The 19,997-nt window shown below is 37.9% G+C and overlaps 1 protein-coding gene across 2 annotated transcripts in view; it reads left to right on the top strand.

Annotated features, from left to right (window-relative positions):
• LOC107662941 (gastrula zinc finger protein XlCGF26.1-like) overlaps positions 1-19,997 on the top strand; it is a 21,102-nt gene extending 1,105 nt beyond the window's left edge. The window contains exons 2-3 of one of the 2 annotated variants that reach the window (XM_016453080.1): positions 18,632-18,711; positions 19,048-19,997. In XM_016453080.1, the coding sequence (XP_016308566.1) occupies positions 18,632-18,711; positions 19,048-19,426 (459 nt within the window). In that variant the 3' untranslated portion in view covers positions 19,427-19,997. Of the gene's footprint in view, positions 1-18,631 lie in introns of both variants that reach the window. The other variant, XM_016453079.1, reaches the window with a different exon arrangement.

Below are 19,997 nucleotides of genomic sequence, written 5' to 3'. Positions count from 1 at the left end.
TAAGAATTCACACTGGAGAGAAGCCTTTCACCTGCCAAATGTGTGGAGAGAGTTTCAATCAACATCGAACTTTAAAAGACCACATGAGGGTTCATACCGGAGAAAAGCCATTCACCTGCCAACAGTGTGGAAAGAGTTTCACTCAAAAAGGAACCTTTAACAGGCATAAGAGAGTTCACACCGGAGAAAAGCCTTACACCTGCCAACAGTGTGGAAAGAGTTTCTGTCAACATCGAACTTTAAAAGACCACATGAGATTTCACACCGGAGAGAAGCCGTTCACCTGCCAATAGTATGGAAAATGTTTCACCCAAAAAGGAAGTGTTAACAGGTATGAGAATTCACACCAGAGGAAAGGCATACACCTGTCAACAGTGTTGAGAGTTTTGCTCAACATGGAAACCTTCAAGTCCACATGAGAATTCACACTGAAGAGAGTCTCTTCACTTACCAGTTTCAACTGAAAAGGAATTATTAACCCTTTGGGGTCAGAGGAGGTTTTTGGGCCCTGGTGATGTTTTGACTTGCCCTAACATTTGTGCTTATTTCAGTTTTTAATTGGTGTTTACACTGTATTCAGTACAAACTGTTACAATAATGTGTGTAGCATGTATGTAATTGTTTTTTTTTTTTTTTGAGGAAACATTTAAGTGTAGTTAATGGAAAAAAAATTTGTAATTTTGTAAGTCACTAAAATAAGCCCGTAAATGCATCCTGAACATACTTTAGAGAACTTGATCCTGTAGCCTATAGTTTTTACTACAAAATTAGGTGAAAATCATCCTGCTCTATAAATCAATATTCGTTCCCCAAAATGATTAATATAAAACAATATATTGTTTTAAGTATTGTAATAAACTTTTTTGTGATGTCAGTAATGAAGCTTATTTCACCTCAATCATGTAGAATATCCATCCTGTGTAGATGAACTTACTGATGTTGGTACAATTTAAAAATACAAACAAACAAATAAATAAATACAAGTTTGAGCAGATATTTGTCAACACAGTACTTCACTGTAAACACTTGTCTAAACATTCTTAGGGTGCTTTCACACTTGGTTCGATTGCCTGGTCCGAACCGGAGTTCGATAGCTCCCCCTGCCCCCGCTGGACTGTGTTCATATTATTTTATTTATTAACCGCGGTTCGTTTGCGTCATCAAGCCAGCAGCTGTTTACCCTGTTGCTTAACTTGTTGATGGCGCAGGAGAAGGCGGCAAAATGCTTAGTTGCTTTCTTCATTTTTATATATTTATGTTTTTGAACCATTGGTTTTGTTTCCAAAGCTTCAGTACATAACCGCACTTACGTCTGTCTTACAAATGTACTACAAATGCCCTTAAGAATGCTAAAGGCAAACAGAAATGAGATATACAGCTCTCTGCTTACAGCGCGTCACGCTCGTCAGGAAAGTGAGTGAAACACACACAAACTTTTTTATCAAATAATACGTCATTAATAGTGGTTCACTTCCGTGATTTGGTACGATTGCGTTCACATCAGCAGCGAACCATGCCGGAGTTCACATGAACCGAACCCCAGACCACCCTTTTTAAGCAGACTTGGGTACGGTTTGTGGGTTCACAAGTTCACATCATCAAAACGAACCGAACTCTGACGTCAATCGAGCCCGGGTGCGCACCAAAAGTGCTAGTGTAAAAGCACACTTAGACTGTGACATTCATCATGTTACAGTATAAACTTTCATATTACATTTGTAGTGCATGCTTATTCCTTAAAATGGGCCTCATTTATCAATTCAATGTAGAGACGAGCACAGATCCAAGGGCACAAATCAACTTACGACAGGGTTCTCTTCATGAAACATTCGTATCCTGCCAATTCTATCGTACGAATGATCGTACACTGATAAATGTGGTGGCTGAAAACAATCGTGTGAGTATCACGCCCCTAAAAACACCCCGGTTTAGAAGCCTTACCCCTAGAGTTTACAACGTTGAGTCAATCACCTTTATTTATATATCGCTTTATACAAAACCGATTGTGTCAAAGCAGCTTTAGAGTGTCAGAAAAATAGTTTGTCAATAATGCAAGAGGACAATAACGAAGAGTCATTTTTCAGTTAAAGTCAATTCATTGATTATTCAATGATGCCATCATCCAGTTCAGCTCTCTTCCAATAGTGTCTGTGCAATCAGTCAAGCGTCCCCAACTAAGCAAGCCAAAGGCAACAGTGGCAAGGAACCAAAACTCCAGACAGAAATGGAGAAAAAAACAGGCTCAGTCGGGGGGCCAGTTCTCCTCTGGCCAGACGAAACCTGCAGTTTAATTCCATGCTGCAGCAAAATCAGATTGTGCAGAGGACTCATCTGGTTCACGTGGTCTTGTCCCGATGGCCGTCTAGTTGACGTGGTCTTCACAGTGGATCTGTTTCTGGGGCTCATCTAGTTGACATGGGGTGCTTCTCAACATAGGGTGCTTTCGGACATGAAAGTATAATGTTATTTTTTGTTTTGGTGTGAATTACTCACTAAGTGCTAAACTGCCAATAATGTAAGCCACGGGGAGACTGTAGACATCTGTGATTCATTGCATTGCATTAATAGAAAGCCAAATAATATAAAGATTTGTAATACAAAGTATTATAAATACATATGTGATGTAGCCATGCGCACTTGTAGGCTGGAGTCCTCCTCTGCATTAAACGCTAGAATGAGACGGTCTAGAATTTGAAGGACTGAACTAGGAAGGACGCAGCCTCGGTAGGATGCAGCCTTCCGTTTGAGAAGCACCCATGGTCTCCGCTGACATTCAGGGCTGTAGAGGTTGTCTCTAGGTGCTGATCCACCATCTGGTCTGGATATGGACTGGATTTGGGTGACTATGGTGACCTCGGAATAAGACTGAAAGAAAGTAATATTAGCATAGATGCTATTCTTATGATTTAGTGAGTACATTTGGGTGTTAATGGTTAGTGTTCCCGGTTCCGGTTGACCTAATTCAGTGTTTCCCAACCACTGTGCCACAGGTTGTTGGGTGTGCCTGGAAAATGATGAAAAACTTCCTCATCTCCATTTCGTTATTATTTTAAATCAGTGCTATTGGTCATTGTCTGTTTGTGGGTTTTTACAAATATTTAACCAATGAAAAGCATTCAAAAAAGCTTGTGACTGAACCTCGTAATGCCATTGGATCCACAAATTGTCAGTCAAACCTCATAACTCCACCCCGCTTCCATTCAGAATGAAGTGCCACGACACGCAGTTTGAAGACAGACGTCTACTTTGCAATGCAAGGGTAAATAAAGAACTAATGTTTGAACAAGTACAGCGTTTCCTTTACTCAAGAAATGCTGTCTATAAAGGCTAATGTTTTTGTGTGTTTAAAGAGCAGAGAAAAGTCTTAGCAGTACCGCGGTTTCCTTTACTCAAGAAACGCTGTCTATAAAGGCTAATGTTTTTGTGTATAAAGAGCAGAGAAGAGTCTTAGCATTTGCTGTCTAGTTGTAGCCAATACACTTTTGTACATTTTAAATATCATAGCAGTTCATCTGTTATATTGTGAGATTCTGGCCAAATGTATTAAACAACAAGAGAACCTGAGCGCTCATATAGCTACAATACACTGCAACCTGCAAACTGATGAAAACGTGATGCTATTAATCTACTGCCGCGGATGAGGCTGTTCTGATGATGGACAAAAACACTCCATTTTTGACAAGATGCGCATTAAATATCGCATGCGATTTATCGTGCAGCCCTAGTACAAAGAAATGTAAAAAAGCAAATATAAATAAATAAATATACAAAGAAAAGTAAAAAAGCACAAATAAATAATTATTTATAATTTTATTTCCGTATTTATGTATTTTTTCATTTTTTTCCACATTTATTTTTTCTTTTATTTATTTATACATTTATTTATTCCCACTTTTATTTATTTTCACATTTATGTATTTATTTACGTATTTTTTTCTTTATTTATTTCCACATTTCTTTATTTATACATTTCTTTGTCCGTAGGGTAATGAGGGCGTGTTTTACCTCAGGAATAGCAATCGAGCCAGAGTAGGCGAGGGGTAAGCTTTGAGGCCACAGTGACACCTTGTGGTGCCCAAACGAAGTACAAGAAGTGTAGCCTACGTCTTGTAGGCCTGTTGATAGAGTGGGATGAATGATTTAGATGGGCAATATGGCCAAAATCTTATATCACAGGTTATTATTTCAATTTCACGTGGGGGTTTGTTTCGGCTGGGAAGCGTGCAATCTGTGATCGAGTGCATTTGCTGAAGCTCGCGAAAGCCTGCAATCGCTTTCTTATGCGCGCTTGTTTTTTAGGTTTCACTTTCAATGCATACAGCGCACGTTTCAAAGATTCAGGATAGAAGGAGGCATCATTTACTGTAGAAGATTTGTCGCCTCGCGCCACTTCCTGTAATGGGTTCTCTTGGTGTAGACACGGCTTTAGATACGGATTAATCGGCTGATTAAACACGTCTTAGGCTGGAAATATCCAGAATTTTTTTTCGTTACATTTCCCGAGTTATAGGTTAGAACGAAATAAAACATTACTTAACATGTTATGTCACATAACCTGCTTTCTGGAATACCCCCAGGACTTTATTATTTTGGTATGATGTTGTGACGTCATATGTCCGCGCCGCGCTCCTGCGTCTGTTGATTCTGCTGAAGAAAGGTTTGTGTTTTTAAACATTTACAGTATTTAAATCAATACAAACCGTTCAGTCTGTTTTATAGTTTTACAAGCGATGTAAAGTTAATTCATTAATATTTATTGTAACATTGTAATGCTTTATCTAACCTTAATGTACTTTATTTTGTGCGAGTAAAGCGCATCCACACACGAGGAACAGAATCGTCAATCAGTTTGATCATAAACACGAATTCAGTTAGTGATGGAGCAACAGAAACTCCGAGTCAATTAAATCAATTGCTTCCCAAAACTATTCTCTCTTTCGAATCGCTGGATTCCCCGCTCACTGACGACACATAACTTACTGGACAAAACCAAATAACTTATAAGTTACTGACAAGAAGTGAAAGCCAACGATCGCGTTCCATTGCAGCAGCAGCCCTGCGCTTCCGCCATTATTCTGGAGTGAAAGCGACTCAGCAGCGCACTAGCTTCTAGCTGTCGCTATGGCAAATATCAGCTGCTTTGTTAAAAAAACGTACATTAAAGCTGAAATACAGACTGAACGATGACAATAGTTGATGAACTAGTGGCTGTTACCAAAAAAGCATCAGAGTTTCGCCTCTTGGTCATCTATACTCTTTGACAAAACGGTGTAAATACAACGAGATCATCAAACACGTGTGATAATGACAACTTTTACAAATCAATAGCAACTGTTCTGATTAAAGTGCAATCTATTAAATGTGATCTACAAACAATTGCAATACAAATGTAAACCATGAATGCTTGTATAATTTGTGATCTTGTATTCATTTGTCGTGCCAGTTTTAGTGTTTTTGTCTAATCAGAGCCTGGTTTCACAGACAGGGCTTCGGTTAAACCAGGATTAGGACATAGTTCAGTTATTTAAGTAGTTTTTATTAACGTGTCTTTAAAAAAAATACTGGTGGTGAGCATCTGACCAAACAAATTTGGCACTGACATATTTTCAGATCAGTCAGTGCAACATTCTTTCAGTTGAAACAGACATTAATTTTAGTCTGGGTCTAGACTTAAGCCTTGCCTGTGAATCTGGTGGTTTGTCATCTAAGGCCATTAACTCTCACTCTGACTGACTCCCTTACCAATGAGCTGACTACTGAACTAGAGAGCTGAATGAGACGCACCCAGAGATTTAGTGTGGATTTATTTTTATTTCTGTTAATTATTCTCATGTGTCCAAACACACAGAAAAACTCATGCTGAGATCCACACACTATTATAAAGATGGCGTTTATTAAAGAGGAGAGTGAAGATGTGAAGATTGAAGAAACATTCAGAGTCAAACATGAAGATAATGAGGAACCAACAGGTTAGTTTTCATTCTCATTTGATCCTTATTAAAATGTTAATCACTACAGGAGTGTTTGATATTTTTGAAGCATGTCCAGAGGTTTAAAATACTTGAGAATTTTTTACTTGATTATCGTATTTATTACTTTGGGCGATTTGTATTTTATTGTACTAAGTACAATGTAAATTTAAACTTCTTGTACTTTTACTTAATTACATTTCTGAAGAAAAACTGGTATTTTTATACCTTATAATTTCATTTCAACTTGAGAAGTACTTGTTACATTTTTTGCATTTCATTTTCTACCATCTCACACCTGTTAAATATGGTAAACAGGACTATGGTAATGTGTGCTTGGCCTGTGAGAACCAGTGAGGTTTGTGTTCACGAATCTGAGGAAGCATATTGAAGTAGCAACACTGCTTATTCCCAAAAAATGTTACGCATTACTTTGGTCCGTTTTGATATAACCATTAGCTGTCTATGTAATATATTGGCTGAATGCAAAAGATTAAGTGTGAGTGCACAAAAAAAGTGATGAGAATTTACACAATTAATATTTTGATAGCAATGCTTTCTTTTTTTTCCCCCCCTTTTTCAAATTAAATGTTACAGTTCTCCAAAAATTGTTTAAATGAACACTGTATGTTAAATTAATTGTAAATCTTGTTTAGTGATGTTCTTACCAGGGAGTGGATAACTTTGAACTATTATTGAGTAATAATTAGGGCTGTCAATTAATTATTTATTAATCTAAATAATTGAAGGATTCGCTCATTAATTATTCTAATTAATAACAAATGATTACATATCAATACATGTAGAGATTGTAGAGAACAACTCTAAATGCCCCAAATAAATATTTAAAAGGCAATTATTGTTTCAGACATGGGCATTGAATACACAACACAAAAAGTAGCCTTCTTAAAATGTCAGCGTTGTATGTTTTAAATTCTGTCACTCATCATTAATTCAACACACATTCTTGTATTCTTTCTGCATGTTTCTGGCCTCTGCATCACATTTGGCCCATTAAAGTTATACTCAACCCAAAAATAAATTCTCTCATCATTTACTCTCCCTCATGTCGTCCCAAGTGTATATGACTTTCTTTCTTCAGATAAACACATACAAAGACTTAATGCAAGTGTACGAGAACACTTCAAAAACCACATGAATTGAATACGACCATAAAGTTTCAAATATGACTTTTTTTTTATACACAAACCTATCATTTAAAGGGGTCCCCTATTATGCTCTTTTACAAAGTCTTGATTTTGTTTTGGGGGTGTTGGAAAGATAAACTCAGAGAAACACCTGGAAAGGTGTGAACACTCCTACCTGCCATCGACACAGACGGCCATACTGAAGGTGTGCATTCAAACTCTTGAATGTTTGTCTTCCCTCTGAGTTTATTTTTATATTTACCACTAGGGTTGGGTATCGTTTGGGTTTTTTTCGATACTGGTGCCAAATCGATACTTTTAAAACGGTTCCGGTGCCTAAACGGTTCCTGAACCGATACTTATTACAAAAGAAAATAAATAAAAAATTAGGCAATTAAGAAATCCCGGCCGGACGCATTTTTGTAGGTCCAAAAAGAGGACATGTCCGGGGAAAAGAGGACGTATGGGTCACCCTACTTTATTGCTAATCTATGTATTCTATGTATCTATGTATATCTAATGTATTCTTAAGTAGCATATAGAACATATCTTCTGCCTCATTCTGTGACAAGAAGCCTCATCAGATCACAAAAGGAAGCATTTGACTGGTGTTGTGGAGTAAAAAGATTATAATGTTCTCTTTTGTTGGACAACAGGTTTAGAAATGTGAATACAAGGAAAGTTTAGCTTTAGGCATTTTAATTTAAGCATGTTTAGCTTAGTTAACGCAAGGCTACCTGCTGCCATCAGAGCAAGTGTAATTACTGCATTTATGTGCTCCTCGGATGCTCTCATTTCCCGAGTTGTGCTTTTAAATCGGAATGTGAAAACATCATGGACACTCTCGTTACTACAAAGATGTGTTGGATTTGTAAATATTGCGTCAAAACAATTTGAGCGCGATTTAAACCCGGATGATTGTAACCACTCTAAGTTCGTCTGCCTTGTGAAAACTAGCGCGTCTCCGACATAGTGATAACACTCGTTGCCTTCTCTAGTGCTGCTCAACCAGGTCTCGTCCCATTCGTCGATATTTGTGATATCACAAATCCCGGAAAATATGTGTTGTAGTCCAAACGAGTCATTCATTGTAGTTTTTGAAAAGTGATTTCTGTTAAATAAAAGATCTCCTTTTGAAGTGGACATTGAGCTTTGTAACTTTGCAGATCTTTTTTATGCTCAAACAGCAACATTACAGACTAACTAAACTGAAAAAGTGAAAAAGCATAATAGGACCCCTTTAACTTTAGAAGACACTGATTTATCAGCTGGGGCCATATGGATATCCATAATGTTCACTTTGTGTAGTTTTTGAAGCGTCATCTTTGAACATCACGTACACTTGCATTTTATTCGGCGAGATGGATATTTGTTTTCTAAAACTCTTTGTTTGTGTTCATCGGTCAAACACATATGGGACAGCATGAGGGTCCCAACCAGACCGTACGACATGCTAACAACGGTGGCAACATTTTACCGGCTCTACAGTTTAAAGGTAGCAGCTTGTCAAAACAATGGAGCAGTACACACCACAACTGCGCAGGAGTGTTTATGGTAGGGGTGGGCGATATGGCAAAAATATCATATCAGGAGCAGTACACACCACAACTGCGCAGGAGTGTTTATGGTAGGGGTGGGCGATATGGCAAAAATATCATATCATTACAATTATTATTTGTTTTTTTTGTAGGAAAATCAAGTTATCATCACAATTCTTTTTTGTGTTGGTTTTACTCATTTGCAAGTTGTCTGAGCAGTACAGCCAAATTTATTTTCCTATTTAAAAAAAAAAAAACAAAGCCTTACAAGGTTACAAAATATAAAATAAAAAAGAATGGCAGATATTTAGGCCAAAGAGGGCAAAGATAAAAATCTTTTATTATTTTATCTGTTATTAAAAAATAAGAACAAAGATACACATTACAAATACACATAATATACAAAAAAAACTAAACAAAAAAAAAACGGCTTTATTTTTATTTTTTTAATTAAATTTTTAGGTAAAACTTATTTTTATTTTTTTTTTATAATTTTTGTATTAAAAAAATATTTTTAAAATTAAAATTTTTCAGGTACAGTGTATTTAGCAGTAGAATTCAAGAAATTAACAGAACAAATATAAAAATAAAACACTGTAGTATATACACTTCACTCTATAAATGATAAAAAAACGATGTGCCTGGGGTACTTGTAACAGTGATTCCAGGTATCCTGAGAGGATGGGCAATGTAATTGATTATATTCCATTTCCTAAATCCAAACAAAACAGAGCAAAATGTCCCAAAGCATTCAACCCCAATCCCATTGAAGACAAAAACGTTCATTTTCTGGTTGTCATACTCTCATTAAGTTACAATTTTCATCTGCTCAAGCAGAACATTAATGTCATCTTGTGCTTTAGCAAGGTATCTCTGGCTAAAACTAGCTAACGTTAAAGTTAGTGAGTCCATACAAACCTAAATAGCGGACAGTTCTCGCGTCTTGTACAGTGTAAGGCAAAAACGCATAAACAAAGGTCTACATTTCACTGTCTCTTCATATTAAACTGGTTAAATGTAAATTAATTTAATCGTACCCTGCGATACATGAACAGTGTTGATCTGGGATGTTGTTATCTGCGATCGTGAGGAACGTAACATGAGGCTTGTCCCGCTTGCATTGTGATCTGTAAACCCTCGCTTCCAAATTAATACCCACAATATTTATTTTAAAATCTATTATATATCCCTCCATGACATATTTAAGTCCCACTTGAATGGTGGTCCTTCTGTGTCCAAAATTTATCAAAAAGATATAGGGACAAGGTTTTCACACTGACAGCTGTCATTGTAAGACAGTTAGCAACTCTGTTTGTTTGGCCGAGTTCGCAACAGTAACTAAGGGGGGCGGGGCTTACCGATAGGTCAATTGCAAATTATTATCTTCCGCCAGTAGAGGGCACTCATGCAATGTAATCAATGACGTATATCCGAGTAAACGAGACAGAGGGAAGTTAGTGAGGGAAGGGCCTGAAAAATGATGGATGAATGCAGCCCTGCACGCATCTAATACACAGGCAACTTTCATTTTAGACATAACCAACTGTGTTTATAAAAACCTTGTTTGTTTTGACAGTATTTGAACAATCAGGTGTAAGAGATAACTCAGTCCAGTAATCAGGCGCTGTTTGACAGGCACGTAAATGAAATTTTTAACTAGTGTTTACTCTTAGCGTGACATTATGGGGCTGGCTGAATCAAGGAAAACTTGTGACCTGTGTTTACCTATTATGAAAATGCACCATGGTTTTATTATAGTAAAACGTATTTTACATTTTATGGTTTATGTTAAAGTACATTTCATGGAGTCTCAGACAACTGTAAATTTGTGGCTTCTGTGGTTTAATTACAAACACTATCGTTAAACTATATTTACTATAGTAAAAACATGGTACATTTTCTGCAGAGACTAGCTTTTGTCTCATTTGATTGGTTAATACTTTATTTTGATAGTCCACTTTAAGCATTCTACTAACAGTAAGTAACTTTGTATCTACATGTCAACTAGCAGTCATTAGAGTATTAGTAGTCTGTCTGCTTAATATCTTCTAACACTTTATTTTGATGGGTCCACAACATACAACATACTGACTATGAGAAACTTTGCAAGTATATGTCAACTTATTCTACTAACCCTAAACCTAACCTAACAGTCTACTCTGAGAGTTAATAGACACGTAGTTGCAAATTAATGAGAATTAGTTGACATGTAGTTGCAAAGTAGTAGAATGTCTAGTGGACTATCAAAATAAAGTGTAACCTTTGATTGCTTTAAAAACTTAATGTTATTTCGATGTTGTTTTCACCAGAATTTTCTCGTAGAAATACTTTGGAAATTGACTTAATTTCTTATTTGATTGTAGTGAATGACCCACAATCTCTGTGTCATTTTAGAATTACTCACAATTATTAGATTGATGGCCTTTATAAAACATTTGAATGGGTTTATAAAATATAGTTGGACCCTTTCACGTGTGATAGTTACATTCTAAATGTAGTATTGGATGCATGCTAATATGTAAGGCAATGAACCGCTGGATTACAACTTACTGTAGTAGGCTATGGGGCATCCTTATATGCAACAACAGTGTTTTGCTGCGTTAATGGGTTGTGTTACTTTCCAGTGTGTAATTTTTCTGATTTTATGATCAAACCATGGATTGGATTGATTTTAATAATTTATAATGTACTTCAATTGTGCACCAAACGCTAGTAATATACAAGTATCGGATCGGGACTCAGTATCGGCAAATACTCAATATTCAATGACTCAGATCGGATCGGGGGCACAAAAATCCTGATTGGGACATCCCTAACAGGAAGTGCTCGTAATGCAAAGTTTCATACTTTGTTCACAAGCTAGAGAGGGAGGGATTAAGGAAAGGGAAAGCAAAGTTGTTGTTTTTTTTTAATTAGGATACATTCAAATTTTGACAGAAGAGATGAGTTTTCAGTAGTCGTTTTAAAATTGTCAAATTGGATTTGGCGTTCCAGATGGGGGTTGGAAGATAATTCCACAAGCCAGGAACGGTGAACGTAAATGTTTTGTAAAGAGATTTTGCTTCTCTCTGTGATGGTATCACGAGACATTGCAGATCTCAGGCTTCTGGAGGGATGTATATTCTTAAGAGTGAGTGGAATAGGAGGGTGCTGAACCTGTGGCTGTTCTACATATAAACATCAATGTCTTGAACTTGATGCAAGCTGTGCTGTATAGACAGTGGCAGGGAAGACGAAGCGCAGTCTTTGTCAGGTTGAGCTGCAGGTAATGTTCTTTCATCCATGCCGAGATGTCCGCCAGGTAGCCTGAGATCCGTGCAGCTACTGTTGGATCATCTGGTTGAAATGAAAAATAAAGCCCGTTTCCACCGCAGGAACTTTACCCAGGAACTAGGGACTTTGGGCAGGTACTCGGTGTGTTTACACCCTGGGAACCAGGATCTAAATAATGTCCCCTCATAAAGTCCCTGCTCGCGCAGTGGTACTTTTTCAAAGGTCCGGAACTTTCGGGGGCGGGACTTGGGCGCTGAACATTCTGATTGGTTGAGTTCATGCAGCATCGTATTTCAGCCACCATTTATACATAAATTTCAAAATATTACTGTCATGAAATGTAATTTTAAGAGTATTTCAGGCGAGAATGTAGTTGTTTTAAACTCAAATCTGTGGTTTGTTTATACAGATAGCGTCTATTTGAAAATGTGCTTCGTCGATTTTGGAGACGTGAGGTCCATGCGATCACCGGGCGCTAGGGGTGGGCGATATGAGCTAAAATTCATATCACAATATTTTACACTGTCCAGGCAATATCAATATTATATTGCGATATGAGAAAAAAAAATACAGGCAAAATATTTTAACCATATATAACTAGAAAAAGTGAGGTATTGGACATAGACCTGAAAATTATTTTATTTTGTGCCATTGTTTTTCTCAAAAAGTGCAAACGTGCAACATGAGGTAGACCTGTATGAATTAAATTAAATCAAATATTGTGTGTTTGAGTAGGCCAGTGGTTCCCAAACTTTTTCTGCCGGTCCCCCCTTTTGTAGAGAAAAATAATTTCAAGGGGGGCCCTCTTTTTTTTTTTTTTTTGGAAAGTCTCTTATGCTCACCAAGGCTACATTTATCTATTAAAAATACAGTAAACAACAAAAAGTAATATTGTGAAATATTGTAAATTTAAATGATCTGTTTGAATGTTTTAACATATAGTTTTAACATATATACTGTATTCCTGTGATCAAAGCTGAATTTTCAGCATCATTACTCCAGTTTTCAGTGTCACATGATCCTTCAGAAATCATTCTAATATACTGATTTGCTGCTCAGTAACTATTTCTGATTATCAATGTTGAAAACATTTGTGCTGCTTAATATTTGTGAGGAAACAATTTTTCACGATTCTCTTCTGAATATTTGAAATAGTTCTTTGTGTCAGAGCACTGGAGTTAGTCAGAAATAGAACGGGGCATCAGTTTACTGTCATGGATTTTACTTTCAAGCGGTTTAATGCCACTCAAGCAGGTGTTGCATGCATCAGTCCAAAAGAAGTTAAATAAAAAGCACCCATTCATAAAAATAAAAAAAAGTGTCTTGCACAGCTCCGGGGGGTGAACAAAGGCCTTCTGTAGCGAAAGAGTTTTTGTAAGAAAAATATCCATATTCAAAACGTAATAATAACTTTAATGTAGCTTGCGCTTACTGTTGTACATGGAAGCAGTTCCGGGCGGATGACTTATTGAGGTCAGCTTTGCGCATGCGCGCGGAAGCGCAGGGGAGAGATCAAAACAAAACAACGGTCACTAATTAGAAGTACAAGACGAGGATTTGTAAAGAAGAATGTCGGAGGATTTCGATATAAGCCAAGAGGAGACTGGTTTTCCTTTGCTAAAGTAAGGAAACTTTGCTTCCTTTGCTCCTGTTAACAAACGTTGGTTTTCACAAGACTCACCGGCGCATGCGCAGCGCTGACCTCATACGTCATCAGCCCGGAGCTGCTTCCGTGTGCAACAGTTGGCTCAAGCTAGATTAAAGTGATTATTACATTTTGAATATGGATATTTTTCTTACAAAAGCGCATCGATTCGCTACAGAAGGCCTTTGTTTACCCCCCGGAGCCGTGTGAGACACTTCTTTTATGGATGGGCGCTTAAATCATCAGAACCATAAATATAAACAGTTTAAATGATAAAAATTTATCATAAACAAAACAGCAGGGCCTAGACATCAGAGTTCCATATGCAAAGAGCTCCACAAAGAAAGATCTGTCAAGTAAAGAAAACAAAGCGTAAATACAAAATACAAATGCCTTTAACAACTGAATATAAAATGCAAATAAAATACAAAACATTAACAAATAACACACTTGCCATGAAGCAAATGCAACACAGCATTATAAACACTGAAAATACACATCAATGTGACAAACATAATCCACCGCACACATACCTCTGCCATAATCCAAGAGTGGAGCGTGACTATACGATAGAGTGGAATAGAACCGCAGCATAACACAGTTTACTGCTATAGGCTAAGCACGGAGTCCACAGCTCCGAAAATGATTAATTTACAGCCTCACATGCTCACTCTCTCGTATCGAGGGTTATCTCCCTGCGCTTAACACAAAATAACCAATATAAAAACTAAACATCTTTATACAAGCTCTTACAGTATTAAAACAACGGCCACGCTCATACCTCACTATGGCGTTTCCAGAATCACGACACCGGAAGGAGACGGCGGAAGTCAAACGTTAGGAAGTTACGCAACCCACTACTCTTTGCACTATTTATAGGGCAAAATAAACACATATGCCCCACCCAACACACCATTCTTATTATTAACTCTGTCACACATGCATCGTTCATTTATATTTCTACATGGCTACCTGCAATACAACTCTAATTCTACAATCGCGCCATCTAGTGGTCTGTCATTGATACAACCACAACTTCTACAACTGATAATGGAGCGCTCAAGCGGTACTGCGAGTCATGTTGAGGTAATTAAAATGTCAAATTAATATTTTGCTTTCAATTATAATCTGTATATCTGTATTTATGTTCTACTGTTAGTGTTATCTGTATGCACCAAGGGTCTGAGAGTAACGCAATTTCAATTCTCTGTGTGTATGTGCTGTACATGTGGAAGAATTGACAATAAAGCAGACTTGAACTTGAACTTGAATCTAGTGGTCTGTCATTGATACAACCACAACTTCTACAACTGATAATGGAGCGCTCAAGCGGTACTGCGAGTCATGTTGAGGTAATTAAAATGTCAAATTAATATTTTGCTTTCAATTATTTACTTATCAGACAAGTGGCCGCATGATAAGCGGGAAAATTACACTGTGTAGTCTTTATCACCCTATAGAGGTTTCTTTTGCAAAGTAATCTGCTGACTGTACACTAACCCTCAGCCTTGCCGCACCCCCCAGTTTGGGAACCACTGGAGTAGGCGATTTGTGCTCTATTAATTTGGTCTGTTACGATGCTCTATGTGTTTGATTACTAATGCTTGTGTAGTACGGCGTTGCACAGAGGACAAAAACGTTCAGCCTCGACTCTTTATTGTCATTTGTGTTCAAATTTGCAAAGCGTACCAAATTGAACAAAACAATATAAATGCTAAATTTGAATTTATGAATATATAATGGTATCCACGGTATAGCAAAATCCATATCATGGAACAACATAATACTGGTAGTCACGTTCATATATACATATAGCGCCCACCCCTCATGTATCCCAGTGAGAGCAGCCTCAACTCGGCTAGTCCTTCTGACATTTGCTGCTGGCTCTGATGTCTCTGTAGTGGTTAAACATGAGCTACGTTTCGTTTTGGGTAAATCTAACGGGCAGTCTTGTTTACATCGTTTACATAATATATATGTTACATAATACATCTTGTTTACATAATACAGGTGCATCTCAATAAATTAGAATGTTGTGGAAAAGTTCATTTATTTCAGTAATTCAACTCAAATTGTGAAACTCGTGTATTAAATAAATTCAATGCACACAGACTGAAGTAGTTTAAGTCTTTGGTCCTTTTAATTGTGATGATTTTGGCTCACATTTAACAAAAACCCACCAATTCACTATCTCAACAAATTAAATACTTCATAAGTTTGTTTCTCATTTTCCTCTTGACAATACCCCATAGATTCTCTATGGGGTTCAGGTCTGGTGAGTTTGCTGGCCAGTCAAGCACACCAACACCATGGTCATTTAACCAACTTTTGGTGCTTTTGGCAGTGTGGGCAGGTGCCAAATCCTGCTGGAAAATGAAATCAGCATCTTCAAAAAGCTGGTCAGCAGAAGGAAGCATGAAGTGCTCCAAAATTTCTTGGTAAACGGGTGCAGTGACGTTGGTTTTCAAAAAACACAATGGACCAACACCAGCAGATGACATTGCACCCCAAATCATCACAGACTGTGGAAACTTAACACTGGACTTCAAGCAACTTGGGCTTGAAGCTAAATTAATCTAAATTAACTGATTAATGTTAAATTAATCAGTTTTACATACAAACATTGTATATGTGCATATGCATGTATGTGCGAGTGCTATTACAAACTCGAGTTAAAATAGTTTTGAAAGAAGTGTTTGCTTTTGCAAGATGTGGGTAAAGTTTTCCATGTGTGTGTGTTTTGTGGTTCCCTATCGATACTTCACTCGTACTGCGTCTGCTAAGACGCTTTGGGAAAACTCCTTTTTCTCCGATGACTGAAGCCTTTCAATAACGCAGTGTAACTGCACAGCCATTGGTTCGTGCAGTGAATAAAAAAACGAACCAATGGCTCGGCGGCGGAGCTGCACGAGCCTATGGCGACAAATCCCGCCAAAGCCCGCCAGAATGGGCGGGGCCCTCTGGCTATATAATCGTGTACTCGTACTCATTCCGTATCTCAGGGAACCGAGGTTACGTTAGTAACCGAATACGTTTTGTGTGTAGTATTCGGAGGCCGAACACAGTGGCTGAACGCTTCCAGCTTATCGAATCTTGAGTGAAAAAAGCAATGGACACCTTGACAATTAGCACACCAAAAGCCTATAGCAGGCGAATGGCTCAAATCAAAACTACTGTGAGACAGTACACCACTTAAAAAGTGAAGTGAAAGTGACGTGACATGTGGCCAAGTTTGGTGACCCATACTCCGAATTAGTGCTCTGCATTTATCCCATCCAAAGTGCACACACACAGCAGTGAACACACACACACCGTGAACACACACCCGGAGCAGTGGGCAGCCATTTTTTGCTGCGGCACCCGGGGAGCAGTTGGGGGTTCGGTGCCTTGCTCAAGGGCACCTCAGTCATGGTATTGAAGGTGGAAGAGAGCGCTGTACATTCACTCCCCCCACCTACAATCCCTGCCGGTACGAGACTCGAACCCGCAACCTTGGGTTACGAGTCTGACTCTCTAACCATTAGGTCATGACTTAAGTGCAGTAAATGAGTGATACAAATATCAAAAGCTTCTTCTTAGCCGATGGCTATTATTCTGATTACAAGTGCTATCAAAATACAATCTATAAACAATCTATAAATAAAGAATAAAAATAAAAATATATAGTAAAGGAAATAATCCTTCCTAGCAACAAATAAAAATCTAAACAACAGAAATAGAAACAAGGTATTAAGCAAACACTTAAACATTACCAGCTTCTCTGCGGAGTAAATCGCTTCTCCACAGTATAGGGCTATTTCATTCAGAATAAGAAATGCTCCAGCTACTTTTCAGAGATCAAATATTAGGCATAAAAAAAAAAAATTCTAGGGCTGCCCTCGACTAAACATTTGTCTGGTCGACTAGTAGTCGTTCATTTGAAGCATTAGTCGACTAATCGCATGTTTGTTAATAAACCATTAAAATCATAATAATGCACCTTTAATTGCCTACATAGCCTATAAGCGCTCAAGCACACGCATAAAGCTTGCCACGGCACACCGGCAGAAGTAATGATTATGAATGTGTCAGGGAAAAACAGTAAGGAGGCTACTAGTAGTCGTTCATTTTAAGCATTAGTCGACTAATCGCACATTTATTAATAAACTATTTAAATCATTATAATGAGCCTTTAATTGCCTACATAGCCTATGTAATAAGTGCTCAAGCACAGGTATAAAGCTTGCCACAGCGCACCGGCAGAAGCTAGTGATTATGAATGTGTCAGGGAAAAACAGTAAGGAGGCTGCATTAACATTTTAATAATTCATTGATAAACCAGTGCTTTTTTGTTTTCGGTTTAAGAGATGAAGTTGGCGACACTGTCCCTTCATCTCCGCAGTAGTGGATGCGCCTGTTGTGGATTACATAAATCGGAGAATATTTGTTTTCCATTTGAATTGGTTTATTTGAATATTATTATATTATCATATATTATATTGGATATTATTTTTTCTGAAATTTTAGACAAATGGTAGATTTTAAATCAGTTGGTAATTAATCATTTTTTTTGGGCCAAATTGTGCTTGTTTTTGATAAAGGGTTAATAACTGCTAGCTTGAATATATTTGGGATGTGTTCTAAAAGCAAAGAGTTAACAATATTGAAAAGAGTTTCTAAAATTATATGCATCACCCATTCAGTAGCTTACTGCATGTACTATCTAGCATATATGTTGGTTAATATTTTGATGTCTGTTTTTTGTGCTGTTAATCTGGGAGTGACTTTCATTTGCCTTTTTTCACCTTAGACCTCATGCTGCTGAAAGAGGAGTGCAAAGTACTGAATGAAATGGTAGAGAAAGAACAATATCAAAAGACTTTCAATGAACATGGAAACCTTAAAATCCACATGAAAATTCACACTGGAAAGAAGCCTTTCACCTGCCAACAGTGTGGAATCAGTTTCACTCAAAAAGGCATGCTTAGCAGGCACATAAGGATTCACACTGGGGAGAAGCCTTTCACCTGCCAACAGTGTGAAAAAAGTTTCAATAGAAAAGAAAACCTTAATTTGCACATGAGAGTTCACACTGGGGAGAACCCTTTCACCTGCCAACAGTGTGGAATACGTTTTACTCACAAAGGAAACCTTAACAGGCACATGAGGATTCACACTAGAGTCGAGCCTTACACCTGCCCTGGGTGTGGAAAGAGTTTCAGTCAACTTGGAAACCTTAAAGTGCACATGAGAATTCACACTGGGGAGAACCCTTTCACCTGCCAACAGTGTGGGATAAGCTTTACTCAAAAAGTAAGCCTTGAAAGACACATGAGAATTCACACTGGGGAGAAGCCTTACACTTGCCAATGGTGTGGAAAGAGTTTCAGTGAGCATGGAAGCCTTAAAGTCCACACGAGAGTTCACACTGGAGAGAGTCCATTTATCTGCCAACAGTGTGGAATAAGCTTCATTCAAAAAGGAATCCTTAAAAGACACATGAGAATTCACACTGGAGAAAAGCCTTACACTTGCCAACAGTGTGGGATAAGCTTTACTCAAAAAGTAAGCCTTGAAAGACACATGAGAATTCACACTGGGGAGAAGCCTTACACTTGCCAATGGTGTGGAAAGAGTTTCAGTGAGCATGGAAGCCTTAAAGTCCACATGAGAATTCACACAGGAGAGAGGCCTTACGTGTGCCATCAGTGTGGAAAAAGTTTCAACCGAAAAGGAGACCTTAATTACCACATGAGAGTTCACACTGGGGAGAACTCTTACACCTGCCAACAGTGTGGAAAAAGTTTTACTCTAAAAGGAAGCCTTAACAGGCACATGAGAAAATTACACTGCATACAATCAACACAATCTTAATCAACACATGAGGACTCAAAAGAGAACTGTTTTATTCTTTTGAATAAAACGAGCAAGTTCTATTTAGTGACTGAGTGTTTGTTTGGCATGCTGATCTCTTTATACAGTTCCAGCTTCCTGTCACGTGAATGGTCACATGACAGGCCAACCATACATTTCTTAAAGACATACACACTAAAATGTTAAGAGGAATAAAATGGACTTAAGAAAACATGTAATCCAGTTAAAACTCTATTATACATAAAATCATTGCAATAAATAGAGCGGTAAAACATGTCTCTTGTGTAACAGTGTCACAAACTAGCAGTGGATGCAAGCCTTTCATGTGCCATTACTGTGGAAAGACTTTCAGAAACAATCCTACTGTGAACCTCAAGGAACCCAGATAGCAAAATTCCTGAGGCCTAGATCAGGCCCACACCTGACGCTTTCATTTGGCCCACATACCCTGTGGAATGATGGCAATTGGGCGGTCCGCTCCTGTTTGCTAGATTTGGGCCACAAGTAAGCCAAAAGAAGGCCCAATGTCAGCCATGAATAAACCAAATAAAGCAGAACTGGCCCAAATCTG

The sequence above is a fragment of the Sinocyclocheilus anshuiensis genome, unplaced genomic scaffold (assembly GCF_001515605.1).
Source record: "Sinocyclocheilus anshuiensis isolate Anshui unplaced genomic scaffold, SAMN03320099.WGS_v1.1 scaffold2073, whole genome shotgun sequence".
NCBI lineage: Eukaryota > Metazoa > Chordata > Actinopteri > Cypriniformes > Cyprinidae > Sinocyclocheilus > Sinocyclocheilus anshuiensis.
This window is presented reverse-complemented; position numbering and strand designations above follow the sequence as displayed.